This window comes from Borostomias antarcticus (assembly GCF_949987555.1).
Source record: "Borostomias antarcticus genome assembly, chromosome: 10".
Lineage (NCBI taxonomy): Eukaryota > Metazoa > Chordata > Actinopteri > Stomiiformes > Stomiidae > Borostomias > Borostomias antarcticus.
In genome coordinates, this window is record NC_140243.1 from 11,790,247 (window position 1) to 11,804,418 (window position 14,172).

At 46.8% G+C, this 14,172-nt stretch overlaps 1 protein-coding gene across 1 annotated transcript; it reads right to left on the bottom strand.

The window, feature by feature from the left end:
* Positions 1-1,153: 1,153 nt before the first annotated feature.
* Positions 1,154-14,158, bottom strand: mccc1 (methylcrotonyl-CoA carboxylase subunit). The gene is made up of 19 exons (XM_084444286.1): positions 13,860-14,158; positions 13,149-13,192; positions 12,883-13,016; positions 12,591-12,686; positions 12,212-12,333; positions 11,910-12,057; positions 11,319-11,440; positions 9,645-9,756; positions 9,162-9,243; positions 8,548-8,675; positions 6,166-6,349; positions 5,870-5,979; positions 5,434-5,650; positions 4,894-4,980; positions 3,616-3,665; positions 3,392-3,529; positions 3,053-3,160; positions 2,786-2,857; positions 1,154-2,682 (listed from the first exon to the last, which is right to left on the bottom strand). The coding sequence occupies exons 1-19, from the start codon at positions 13,919-13,921 to the stop codon at positions 2,563-2,565; spliced, it is 2,136 nt and encodes a 711-aa protein (XP_084300412.1). The 5' UTR covers positions 13,922-14,158; the 3' UTR covers positions 1,154-2,562.
* Between the last annotated feature and the right edge of the window lie 14 nt (positions 14,159-14,172).

Here is a 14,172-nt window from a genome sequence, read left to right on the forward strand (position 1 = left end):
AGACCCTGCGGACGCCTTAGATCAGGGGTCTCAAACTCAAATTGGCTTGGGGCCACTGCTGGTATCGTCAACTCATAGGAGGGCCACTTCAATGTCAACTTCAACTACCACTAACTATAAGAAAGTGCAATATTTCTGAAAATGACATTTTTCATTTCCATAACTAGACTCACAACTCAGTCTCTAAATGTTGCAAGACTATTCCATAACTAACATTTTCATCATACAATTTCAAACCAGTTTCCATTCATTTTAATATATTTTAACAGTTAGTGCTGCAAATCATTTTCCTTACTTTTAGTTTATCTTGAATAGCCTACATTTGTACTATTCTGTTTTAGCTGCAAGATCACATCATCACTACTGTTAGCCTGCCCTGGACCTGTACTTGCATTTATTAAAGTTCAAGTTTGTTTCCATTTCTTACCAGACACTTGAATACATTTGTAGGCTACTACTCTATTTCTTGCCAGACACTTATCTTAACTTGAAAGACTGAGATGTTAGCCCTCTCAGCTGTGTGGCTCGTTTTTTCCTCTCGTCTCCCTATGACACTCGATGGCGAGCTGCATTCCGTTCATTGTTCATAGTCGCGTGCGGATTGATCGCACCTGTGACTGCAGTATCCATGTATGCAGCATTCACCTCGCGCTGCGCACAATAACAGAATTTCGCCCCACGTTTGAGCGACTTGAATTTCGCATTGTAGTCCTGGCTGCCGGCGCAGTTTACAATAAATTATTTTACGGGCCGGATTACATGATATTTCTGACATGTCGCGGGCCGGATGGAGGGGTGGGGCGGGCCGCAAGTTTGAGACCCCTAGATGTTCTTCCTTTCCTCAAAGAGTAGAGTTAGACTTGGGTTCAGGTTAGGTTCAGGCATCACTGACATGTGTCAGCTGTTTGTAGAGAGGAAGGGAAAAAGAAACACATTGGGTACAGCAGCATTACACTGTTAAACACCATACAGTATTATTACAGACTGTAAAACACCATACAGTGTTATTACACACCGTTAGCGCATACAGTATCCTTACAGACTGTTCAACACCATACAGTATCCTTACAGACTCTTCAACACCATACAGTATCCTTAGACTGTTCAACACCATACAGTAGCCTAAAAAACTGACAAGGAAAGGAGATTTTGAAAAAAGTTTATTTATCACAGTATCAGACCAATTCCTACAGAATATAATACATCTTAGAAAACGTCATTGGACAAACTGGAAGGAAAGGAAATGCTACTATACATTTACATTCGATGTACAGTACCACTATATGAATACATCATAGCACACAGGTTAGTAGACACTCATAAATATCACCACAAACATGACAGGAGTGTGTGTGCGTGCACTCGGGTTTTCGAACACAGACTAACCTTCATACCTGCAAGTTAGCTCATACAAGAGCTCAAGATGTTACATGATATCTGAGAAATAACAAGTAGCGACTTATCAACAAATCAAAAGGACTAGGTTTAGAAGACGGTGATTGGTGATTTGTAGATCAATCAGGCATCGAAGTCGGCTCCGGCCACCAGTGTGTTTTTGAAACGCACACTTGGAGACACAGCGAGCTGCAGTCTGACACTTTCTCACGTTCGAGACTGGGAAGATAGTGTGGAAATGCAAGATAAAAACAGCACTAGGGACACAAGGCAGAAGATCAATCAGAAGAGGAGAGAAAGTTGCAAGAGAGAAGAGAACCACCACCACCACACTGGTGTAGCTAGTGGTTCCCTCAGAGAGAACCATCACCACCACACTGGTGTAGCCAGTGGTTCCCTCAGAGAGAACCACCACCACCACCACACTGGTGTAGCTAGTGGTTCCCTCAGAGAGAACCACCACCACCACCACGCTGGTGTAGCTAGTGGTTCCCTCAGAGAGAACTACCATCATGACATTGGTGAAGCTAGTGGTTCCCTAGGGTACTACGACAAGAACCATGACTGAAGATGAGGAAGGAGAGCACTTGGCAGAGGATAGTAGAATAAAAAATGAAAGGAAACCGCTGTTACTGCACAACCTCCAACCAGAAACTTGAGATTAGAAAACACATAAGACAAAGAAAATGCTTAGAATCAACACACACCGCCATTAAAAATATGAATGATATTTTCTGGGGTGTGAAAGGCAACTGTACATGCGATCCCTACGGACCAGTAGTGCATATCCACACTGGGCTAGTCCTATCTCCTGAAGACCAGTAGTATGTCCCCCCACAGGGTTGTATAGCAGTGGGCTAGTTCTACCTCCTGGAAACATACAGACTATTGCTCCTTTTGCACGTTCTACTTGGAACAGAAAGTCCAGATAGCTTTGTGGTGTCACTGCCAAGCTGAGACTCAGTGAAGTGACAAGGAGCAACATTCTGAATGATGAAGGCTACCATGATATACACTCATCTAACGTGTAACGTCCCTACACAGGGAGGATGTATGTGTGTGTGTGTGTGTGTGTGTGTGTGTGTGTGTGTGTGTGTGTGTGTGTGTGTGTGTGTGTGTGTGTGTGCGTGTGTGTGAGTGCGTGTGTGCGCGCGTGTGTGCATGTGTTTATTCTTCACTGGCCTCCTTTTCCTCAAACTCCACCAGAGCTGCGTGGCGATTGGCCTGGGAACCCTCTGTGAAGAACACCTTCTTGATCACGCCGGACTTGGGGGCTCGGATAGTGTGCTGAGGAGAGAGCAGGGACAGTGAGGACAAGCGAGAGAGAAAGAAAGAAAGAGAGAGTGTGTGTGTGTGTGTGTGTGTGTACATGTGTGCGTGCATGACTGACCTCCATCTTCATGGCGATCATCACCATCAGAGCGTCTCCCAGCTCCACATTGTCTCCTGCCTTCACCAGCACCTGGAGACAGACGAGACGGAGGACTTCAACAACCGGCGCTGATCCTGAGTCTGGACACCACTGTTATTCAAACCTCCTTTAAGCGGTTCCATGGCTCGCTAAGGCTCGTCTCTGTGGCGTGTATCTGGAGGGTGCGTTTTGTTGTGGATTCTGACTGACTGAGAAGCGCCCGATATAGCGGCGACTCCTTGTTACCTTCTCGATGGTGCCCGTCATGGGGGCCACAGCCCCGCCCTGCGCCCCGGCTCCACGCACCCCAGCCAGGTACTTGGGCACAGGCACGCTCACCTCGGCACTACCCTCCTGAAGGTCAGGAGGGAGGCAGGGGGAGAGAGAGAGAGAGAAGAGGGGTGAAGAGGGAGAGGAGATGTTAGTATAGAGGATCCACACTAACCCTGCTTTCAAAATAAAAACATGGTTTTACTGTCAAGTATTGGAAGAGAAGAACCAGGACTAGTTCAGCCTGCAACTGGAAGGAACGTGCCACGGAGAACTAAGGTTCTACAGCAGTTGGACTACACACTCAGAACCTACCATGGAGAACAAGTGGACCGTGTTGTCCAGGATGACCAGTTTGGGGCGGGACTTGACCCCGTTGACAGAACAGTGAAGATATGAGGCTCCTCCCTCCATTTCCACCTCCCCCTTGACGTGGAACTCCTCCCCTCCAACCTGACCAGGGAGCAGCACGTTAAAGGGTTAGACCAAGACCTACCCTTGATATAAACCATTCAGTACATAATACTTGTAGGTCTTACTTCCATGCTGTAGGTCCCGTCTGGTTTGTATGTAACAGCCAGCTCCACCTCTGCAGACAGACAGACACACAGACACACACACACACAAGGGTTAAAACATAGGAGCATAGCAGAGAAGTCAATTTTATACTTACTGATCGTTCCCTCTTATTTTCAAGTCTTTCTCTCATTGACAGTGAGCTATGAAGATGCTGACTGCTGGAGAGAGTATTTATAGCCAGTTGTCTAACTCTCACACACCCTAATGACTGTCTCAGTAGTCTAACTCCGAGTCCTTACACACTCTTAATGACTGTCTCAGTAGTCTAACTCCTTACACACTCTTAATGACTGTCTCAGTAGTCTAACTCCTTACACACTCTTAATGACTGTCTCAATAGTCTAACTCCTTACACACTCTTAATGACTCAGTAGTCTAACTCCTTACACACTCTTAATGACTGTCTCAGTAGTCTAACTCCTTACACACTCTTAATGACTGTCTCAGTAGTCTAACTCCTTACACACTCTTATTGACTGTCTCAATAGTCTAACTCCTTACACACTCTTAATGACTCAGTAGTCTAACTCCTTACACACTCTTAATGACTCTCAGTAGTCTAACTCCTTACACACTCTTAATGACTCTCAGTAGTCTAACTCCTTACACACTCTTAATGACTGTCTCAGTAGTCTAACTCCTTACACACTCTTAATGACTCAGTAGTCTAACTCCTTACACACTCTTAATGACTCTCAGTAGTCTAACTCCTTACACACTCTTAATGACTGTCTCAGTAGTCTAACTCCTTACACACTCTTAATGACTGTCTCAGTAGTAATGACTTGTCTTCATAACGACCCACTCATCACCTCCACATTACTGCACTCAATATTCAGACACTCATTAACAAAGTGATAAAGCTCTTCTCCGGTGATTGGTTGGAGGTGTGTGTGTGTGTGTGTGTGTGTGTGTGTGTGTGTGTGTAATGGTAAATGGTAAATGGACTGCACTTATAAAGCGCTTTTATCCAAAGGGCTTTACAATGGCCTCTCATTCACCCATTCACACACACATTCACACACCAATGGCGGTAGCTGCCATGCAAGGTGCTAACCTGCTCATTGGGAGCAATTTGGGGTTCAGTGTCTTGCCCAAGGACACTTCGACATGTGGACAGGAGGAGGCGGGATTCGAACCGCCGACCCTACAATCATTGGACGACCCGCTCTACCACTGAGCACAACGCCGTGTGCGTGCGTGCGTGTGTGTGCGCGTGTGTGTGTGTGTGGGCTCACTCTTGTCCCCCAGCTGCAGGGTCATGTTCCTGCTGTACAGGACGTTCAGTCTCCTCCCACTACTGGATGCAAACGGGCTGAAGGGGTCTGGAACACAGAGAGAGAACCGTCTCCCAACAGATGGTACAAGATGTTACCATCATGCCCTCTTGAGGGCAATAATACTGGTCACCATTCATTCAAGATATGACTAAATTCTCTAAGTTCAGTAACATCAATGCAAGAATTAATCATGAAGCCCCCATCCCAGGTCCACAAGCATGTAAACACACAAGGACACCATAACTAACTAGCACTGTGACTGTTAACTAGCACTAGCACTGTGACTGTTAACTAGCACTAGCACTGTGACTGATAACTACTGTAGCACTACTGGCACTGTGACTGATAACTACTGTAGCACTAGGCTTTACTGATGATGGCTGGGATGTACAGTCACTTCACTTGCTCTACTGTCTAGACAAATGCACTTATTCTAAGTCGCTTTGGATAAAAGCATCAGCTGTAATGACTAAAATGTAAATGTAATTCTCCCCTCACCGTTGGAGGTGTGTGCGTAGTCCAGGGTGTGGGCCTTCTCGCGGAGGAGGAGCCCCAGGGCGGCCTGGCACAGCGTAGCCCGGGATGGGGCTTTGGGCGCGGGGAACAGCTCAGAGTAGTGCTGGGGGATGAAGCTGGTGGTGACGTTCCCCGCCTCAAACTCCGGGTGGCCCGACAGACTCAGCAGGAAGTCTATGTTGGTGTTGAGACCCACGATCTGGAGAGGAGCAGAGAGAGGAGCAGAGAGAGGAGGGGAGAAGAGAGGAGGGGAGAGGAGGAGAGAGCAGGGGAGGGGAGAGGAGGTCAGGTGGGTCTGTGCATGTCTCTGACGGTTGATTTTGGTGTAAATGATCATCCGCCCAGGAAGCGGGCTAAAGTGTACACAGTGCATAACGTTGTCTGGTTCTCTGTGGACAGGAGCTCTGGGAGGTCTTACATTGTACTGGCGGAGGCAGAATCTCAGCTTCTTCAGGGCTGCAGAACGATCCTCTCCCCACACAACCAGCTTAGCTATCATAGGATCATAGTGCGCTGACACCTCGTCTCCTGCCACACACACACACACACACACACACACACACACACACACACACACATTAACAATTACACACACACAGACATCATGGGGTGATGCTAGGGATATTTGTGTGTGTGTGTGCGCACGTGTGTGTTTGTGTGTGCGCATATGCAGGTGTGTGTGTGTGTGTGCATGTGTGTGTGCGTGTGCCGTACCTTCCCTGACGCCAGTCTCGATGCGTGTGCAGTCGTCGGGCTGCGGGGTGGACAGATGGAGCAGGGGCCCGGCCCCGGGCAGGAAGTCGTTGTTGGGGTCTTCAGCGTAGATCCTGGCCTCGAACGAGTGTCCCATCAGCTCAATGTCCTCCTGGAGCAGGGGCAGGCGCTCGCCTGCAGCCACCTGACACACACAAACAAACACACACACACACACACACACACACACACACAGGGTTCATTTAATTTATAGTGCATTCAGATTGACCTTGAGGTTCTGAACTGAAAAATCAAACCCCATGATTTCAGTCACTGATCCCCGACCAACCCTGATCCCCGACCGTGCCATGTGAGCTTGGTGCAGACAGACAAGCTGCAGTCTGACTTGTAGTGGGATCATGAAGCCCTCTAGAGCAGTGGTTCTCAAACTTTTTGTGCCCAAGGCACACCAAAGGGCAAGTCAAAATCTCTAGGCACACCTATGTTCATAATATCCCCTCATGTTCAAAATAGCCCCTATAACACGTGCTATTACTCTTATGACTCACTGTTAATTTTTATTGAATGCCTATTTGCTAATGCCAAACAATACAAACATCTGTATAACTCAAAATATTAATTAACAAAATAATTGAAGAATTAATTTAAAGCTTTATAGATTTAAATCAAAGCAGCAATACACCCATTAAACCAGACAGGTCACAACATTAAAGTGAGGTCATGGAACTTAAGAGGAAGAGACAGAAGTGCGTGTGTGTGTGTGTGTGTGTGTGTGTGTGTGTGTGTGTGTGTGTGTGTGTGTGTGTGTGTGTGAGCGAGAGAGAGAGAGAGAGAGAGAGAGAGGAGAGAAAGAGAGAGGAGAGAAAGAGAGAGAGAGGAGAGAAAGATAGAGGAGAGAGAGAGAGGAGAGAAAGAGAGAGAGAGAGGGGAGGGGTAGATCTGGTCTGAGACAGCAGTAGGCTTATCCCTGGTGTACAGTAATCACTCTTTACAGAGAGAAGGCCTGAGAATGAAAACTAAACTAATTTGAACAGGAACTACTAAACACAATTCAACTGAGTATGCATTCAGTAAAAAAAAAAAAAAAAAAAACTTAAGTCTAAAATTGTGTGGTGAGTGTGCAGGTGAGGCAAGCAGGATGAACTGGAATGGGATCCTGGAAGCACAGGACACAAGCACAGAAAAAAAGACTATTAATCTTTTAGAAATGTTTCATAAATATAATATCTTATTATCTATTCATCATTTATGTATATACACATTGATGATTATTTAATTATGAATGAATAGTTATTGAAATGAGGCTAACAGATCCTTATTATAATGTGTTACCAAATTGTAGGCCTAATTAGCCTATAATGTGTTAAAGAAATTATAAATGTAATTTAAAATTGAATCAGTAACATTTACTATTATCAATAGGTTTTGCCTACTTACAAGCTAGTGAGAGATGTGCCTGTCGCTGGCCACAGATTTTCTAAATCCTTGGTGGTACTGAAGAGAGGGCCACTCGCAAGTCCTGTTCAACAGAGGCGCGACCTGCTCTTGTTCTTCATATACACCAGAGTAGAGAACGCCAGCTCACACAGGTAGGTAGTGGGGAACTGAAGACGTTGCTCAATAGCGTGGCTGGAGATGGTCGGGTACTCTGATGCAGAAGCCAACCAAAACTGATCCAGAGGGAGCTCTCTCAATTTGAGTTTCAGTGTGCGGTCCATACGGAGCTCTGCGCATTCCTCTCTCTCTCTCTCTCAAAGTGAGATTTTCTGTTGATTCCTGATTGAATGGGTCTCAAATCCAGTCATAGTCCTCGATGTCGTCCACACGTGGGAAGTAGCGCTCAAACCTCTCTTTTAATGTCTTAAGGTGCGCGGCAAATACAGCGCGCTCTCCGTCTGCCTGGGGCGCGGCTGATGTCAGTGGGAACATTTCAAATTCGATTTTGAACTATTTCAGCCAATCCGAATTGAATATTTACCCAGGCCATTAACTAATAATAAAATAACCGCGGCACACCGTTTGAGAACCACTGATCTAGAGGACAACCCTGACCTGACCCCTCCACTCTGAATATCCATCGCTCCCTCCCTCCCTCCCTCTCACTCAACCAGGTGTAACTTCCTCACCCCCTCCTCCCTCTCTCCCACCTCCTCTCTCCCTGCTTCTGTCTCCCTCCCCTCCTCCTCCCTCCCTCCCTCCCCTCCTCCTCCTCCCCCTTCCTCCTTCCCCTCCCTCCTTCCTCCTTCCCCTCCCTCCCTCCCTCCCCCTTCCTCCTTCCCCTCCCTCCCTCCCTCCCTCCCTCCCCTCCTCTCGTCTCTCTCTCCCTCCCTCCCTCCCCTTCTTTCGTCTCTCTGTCCTCCTCTCTCCCCCCTCCCTCCTCACCCTCAGCTGCCACTCCACCAGGTCTGTTCCAGTGATCATCTCAGTCACCGGATGTTCCACCTGCAGACGTGTGTTCATCTCCATGAAGTAGAAGTTGTGCTGCGCGTCCATGATGAACTCCACCGTACCTGGACACACACACACACATCCAGACAGACATCCAGACAGACAGACAGACAGACAGACAGGGTTTGACTGTCACACAATCGGACACCTTTTCTTACTTGTGTCACTCCTAGCAACTCAGAGAAGCCTCCTTCAGAAGGAGGTTCAGGTCTGTTAACGTTCCCCCAGCAGCCAAACACTGAAAACAAACACCACCATGAAGGGCAGGACTCTGATCCCAGCGCTCCATCTGACGTTGGGGACCACGCTGGCACTCCGAGCATCAATCACCATCCACCCCGCCCCCCCAATCCAGTCTCACTCTATCTGCCTAACCCACCTCTACACCAATCAGCTCTCTCTCTCGTGTTTAGAGGTCTTATCTCGACGCCGCTGGACTGTTGAATGTTAAAGGTTACATAGGTTAAAGGTTAGATAAGAGGACTGTCTAGACTTGGGGGAATATGGTCAGGTGGTCTTGTGGGTGGGGGGCTCTGCTCGGTGCTCACCTGCTCCTACGTAGTTGACGGCTTTGGCTGCTCTCACCGCCGCCTCGCCCAGCCTCCTCCTCACCTCAGGGCTAATGCCAGGCTGCGCACGCACGCACGCACACACACACACACACACACACACACACACACACACATACATACACACTCACACACACACACAGACACAGACACAGACACACAGGTATTAGCATAGGTGCCAACACACACACACTCGAGGTTGGACTAATTCAAACAGAGAGCAAAAGGCACAGTCTCTCAGGCCAGTGACCAGCAGCAGATGAAATATGACTATTGACCGATTACGACATGCTCAGATCAGCAGTGTCGTATCACACAGCATGTGTGTGTGAGTGTGTGTGTGTTTGTACGTGTGTGTGTGTGTGTGTGTGTGTGTGTGTGTGTGTGTGTGTGTGTGTGTGTGTGTGTGTGTGTGTGTGTGTGTGTGTGTACTGCGTGAGGTGATAGCTAGGTTTTCCATACCCCTGGAGCCTCCTCAATGATCTTCTGGTGTCTCCTCTGAACGCTGCAGTCTCTTTCAAACAGATAGACAGCGTTCCCATGCTGGTCTCCAAACACCTGCACCTCCACGTGCCTGAGGGGACAGGGACGCTTAACAAAAGCTAAATACCTACAACCTGCCATAGGCTTAGTAACAAACTTCACAACACACCTAGCTAGTATACACCTAGCAGTATACACCTAGCTAGCTGGCTGCACAGACAAGTATGAAAGTTGTTCTCTGTTGGTTTATTGGCTGTTAACTCCATATTTCTTGAATGAAAACAAACTTTCTAATTGCTGGTGTTTGGTTCCCCCAGATTGTAGGCCAATGTTCCTCAGATAATAAGACATGGCTGGATGTTAGGGGTGTAACGGTACATGTATTCGTACCGTACGGTACGGGGCTTTCGGTATGGTACAGACATGTGCTGAGCGAACCGAACGGTAGTCATGTGCCGAGCGACCCGACAGATCATTCGAGCAGATCCCTTTCAGAGCCACACTTTGCACCTTTCACTCTCTCTACCATCGCTTCTGTCACTGTGAAAACGAGTCTCCTCGCATCGCAGGCGTGTGTGTGCGTCCCCCCCCTCCCCTTCCCTTCCTCAGTTCGGCTCGCTCACACAGCGAAATAGGCTATACGGGGACCTTTGTAATCCATCTCCCATCTAATTGTACCGCAAGTTACTTAGGCCTACTATATTTTGCCGAGCACATAAGTCATTTGATATAGGCTACAGTCCCGTGCGATCTGTCTGTGATTTGGAAACGAGTAGCCTACGAGCAGTGTCATCATATCAGCGCACAACTCACATTTGTCAGTGGGCTCGCGTTGGTATAAAGTCGTCCTCATTACCATCCTCCTGAGGTAAAACTATTAATTCTGTTTGTTAGCCTTAGCCTAATGCACCGTAATGAAACACAGGTAGGCTAAGGGAATAATTTATATATCACGGAGGTACCAATGTAGGCTATAGTCCTTGCAATGAGAGAAATTAAATTCCGAAGCTGCACACAGCACGCGCTCCTTTGTACACGCACGTTTGCACAGTCTATATCTCTGTGGGAAAAAAGGCAGATTTATTTTTTAGTAAAGATCTTAATTTATTTAGTTAAATTTTTTATTGCATTTAATTCGTTTTAAATAAGCAATTCAAAAACATATTTTTAAGTAGGCTATTCGTTTTTATTTCATTGTCTACTGCTGGGGACATCGTCACTGCCAGCAGGTCTTCCCTGTCTGCTGAAGGTTGAGTGAAGTGGGGTAAATGGGGTATGAATGAGGGGGAAACAGTTAAAAGAAAAAGAAACAGCAAAGTTACTTGACACAGCATTGTAGACTATTCCACTGGTCAACATTGTTTTTTTGTTTTGTTATTATGTTGTTGTTGTTTGGGGGGGGCATTGATGCAGCCTGAAAGGTATTGCTGTTTGTAAATAAAATTATATTAAAAAGATTGATTCAAGATCATTTTCAAAGAATAGAAAAGGAATTGACAACGAGTAGCCTACGAGCAGTGTCATCGTAGTGCCAGTGTTAGTGCAGGCGCGCCGCTCCTGAACCGAACCGAACCGAGACGTCCGTACCGAGGTACGTACCGAACCGTGGTGTTTTCGTACCGTTACACCCCTACTGGATGTCAGTCATCTTACCTGGGGTCTTCCACAAACTTCTCCACCAGCATGACATCATCGTTGAAGGATTTGCGAGCCTCTCTCCTGGCCGACTCCAGCTGCTCCAGGAAGTCTGCGTCCGAGCGAGAGATACGCATCCCCTGGACACACACATACGCACACACACGGGCAGAGGTCTGAGTGTTTCGTCACTTCCTCCCTCCTTCTCAAAGTGTGTTTAAGGAGAAGTTCTAAAAGGTCTGAAGGTCTAAAAGGTCTGAAGATCTGAAGGTCTAAAGGCAGAAGTAAAGGAGAGAAGCCTCAAGGAAACAAGGAAGGCCTCTGAGATTCCACCCTGACCTAACGTCATACACCCCTGACCTAACGTCATACACCCCTGACCTAACGTCATACACTCCTGAACTAACATCATACACCCCTGAACTAACGTCATACACCCCTGAACTAACGTCATACACCCCTGAACTAACGTCATACACCCCTGAACTACCTCAACGTCCTACATCCTTGTTACCTCAACGTCATACACCCTTGACCTGCCTCAATGTCATACACACTGAACAGTGTCATTCAATCAAACCCTGACATCTGTCTGCTCTGCTGGCTCACCTTCCCTCCCCCACCACGCACGGCCTTGATCATCACAGGGTAGCCAATCCGGACAGCCTCTGCCTGGAGCTTCTCATCTGATTGGTCCTCGCCGTGGTAACCCTCGATGATAGGCACGCCCGCGGCTGACATGATGTATTTGGATGTGCTTGGGAGATGAACCAGAACAGGATGATGATTATGATGACATTGTGCAGCCTACCTTCATCACAATCAATCTTGCAACATAAGAACGCAGTGAAATGACAAGATGGCTATTCTGAGAAGTGAGCAGGACAGATAGAGAAGATGGTGTCCGGTACCTTTTGATGCCCATGTCTCTGATAGCTGAGGACGGAGGACCAATGAAGATGATGCCTTCCTGTTTACATGCCTCCGCAAACTCTGTGCTCTCTGACAGGAAGCCGTAGCCTGGGTGGACAGCCTAGATCACACACATGCACACGCGCACACACAAATGCACGCACGCACGCACACACACACACACACACACACACACACACACACACACACACACACACACACACACACACACACACACACACACACACACACACAGCTAATGTATAGGAACCAGACTGGGGATTTTTAATAAACATTATATGCTTAGCAGTAAAATCAGGACAACTGTACTCCTAAAATAACTTAAAGTGTTCCAGACAGTTCCACACGGTTACGTACATGTGAGCCTGACGTCTTGGCCACTTCTAGGACCTTCTCCATGGAGAGGTAGCTCTGTTGAGAGGCTGCTGGTCCGATGTGATAGGCCTCATCTGCCTGGGAGAAACACATGACAAACACACTTTAAACCAGCTGCCATCTGGGGACAAAATAAAGCTGAACTTTTGCACTGTTCGAACTTGAACAGTTACACTGTTCACATGGACATTCTGGGAGAGGGAAGAGGTTGACATGGTAGGATGACCCCTACATTTAAATTTTGTGCGTGTGTGTGTGTGTGATGAGTTCTCACCATAGCCACATGCATGGAGTGGCGGTCTGCGTCACTGTACACTGCTACTGAACGCACGCCCATCTTCTTTGCTGTTCTCATCACACGACAGGCGATCTCTCCTCGGTTGGCAATCAGGACTTTCTCTATCCTGCCTACGAGATACAAGACACCTGCCTAATCACCATAATACACCTACAAACCATCTATAGATGCCCTCTCGTTCTAAAAAGGTAACTGCCGACAGTAAATCACTTAATCCAGTCAATAATCCAGGCATTTCTTACCTACAGAAGCAAATCTGACAGATCCTTTCGTCCATATCAGTTTCCTAAGAGAAGGGAGCAACAACAACATTAGGTCTAGGAGAGATACAACCTTACAGGAGAGACAACCTTACAGACCTCGCAAGTCAATCTACAGATACAGCATGGGACTGACTGCATTACTGCACCGGAACAGAATAACAGCATGACTCTCTTAACTGACTTCTGAACAGCTCGTAGTCCGAAGGTTCAATCATTCTGAACACAGATTCAAATCAGACAAATGTACGTTTGCCAATGTGTGAATTTACCATCTAGCTAGTAGTTGGTTCAAGAGCTGTGCAAATTGCTAGTGAATACAGTAACTAGCTTGTTAACTGCTAGCTGGCTACCTTTATTTAACCTTGCGAGAGTCTGATCTTGCACCGTTTGCAAACTCACGTTACCCAGTGAAATCCCCGTTGACATTCTCGTGAAATGAAATAGTTTAATCTAACACATGAATAAGTTAATCATATGAGGTAGCCACACTGCCAGAAAGTATCTGGCGCATTCGACAGACAGAATCAGTCTGATAGCTAGCTACCTAGCTACCAGTATGTTAGCCTCGCCATGTAGCAAACTGCAAATATTCGGACATCCCTGGCTGTTTTGACGTATCCTAGCCCAAATCAGATAAGAAGTTATACGAACAATAATGACAGACACCAAGATAATGAATGGTGAACTTACTGTTGAAATAACGTTACTCTCAGACCTTGAAGGGTTGGAACTTTTAATAATACAGCAGCCATGTCTTCTGATGAGTAGCTAGGACTGGACTTAGCAGCTAGCTGACTGACAGGAGTATGAGTGAGAAAGCGTTTGCCTAAATCAGAGCGAATTCGATTTAATATTCAGTTGCGATACGACATCTAGGCTAATCACTATTTTTACAGTTTGTAGTTTTTTTGGAGCTCAACAATGAAATAGCTCCAAGACAAATAATTTCCGAAACATCCATTACGGACTAGTTGGAGAAAACGACGATATAATAGCTTGGTAC

What these genes read in the sequence shown, in the direction of transcription:
- mccc1 (XM_084444286.1), bottom strand. Translation starts at nt 13,921, where the DNA reads ATGGCTGCTGTATTATTAAAAGTTCCAACCCTTCAAGGTCTGAGAGTA. An exon ending in TGGTGGAGTGGCAGCTGAGG is followed by an intron (nt 6,350 to 8,547) that starts GTGAGGAGGGAG and finishes TGTGTGTGTCAG; the next exon opens with GTGGCTGCAGGCGAGCGCCT. An exon ending in CCTGCAGCTGGGGGACAAGA is followed by an intron (nt 3,666 to 4,893) that starts GTGAGCCCACAC and finishes GTCTGTCTGCAG; the next exon opens with AGGTGGAGCTGGCTGTTACA.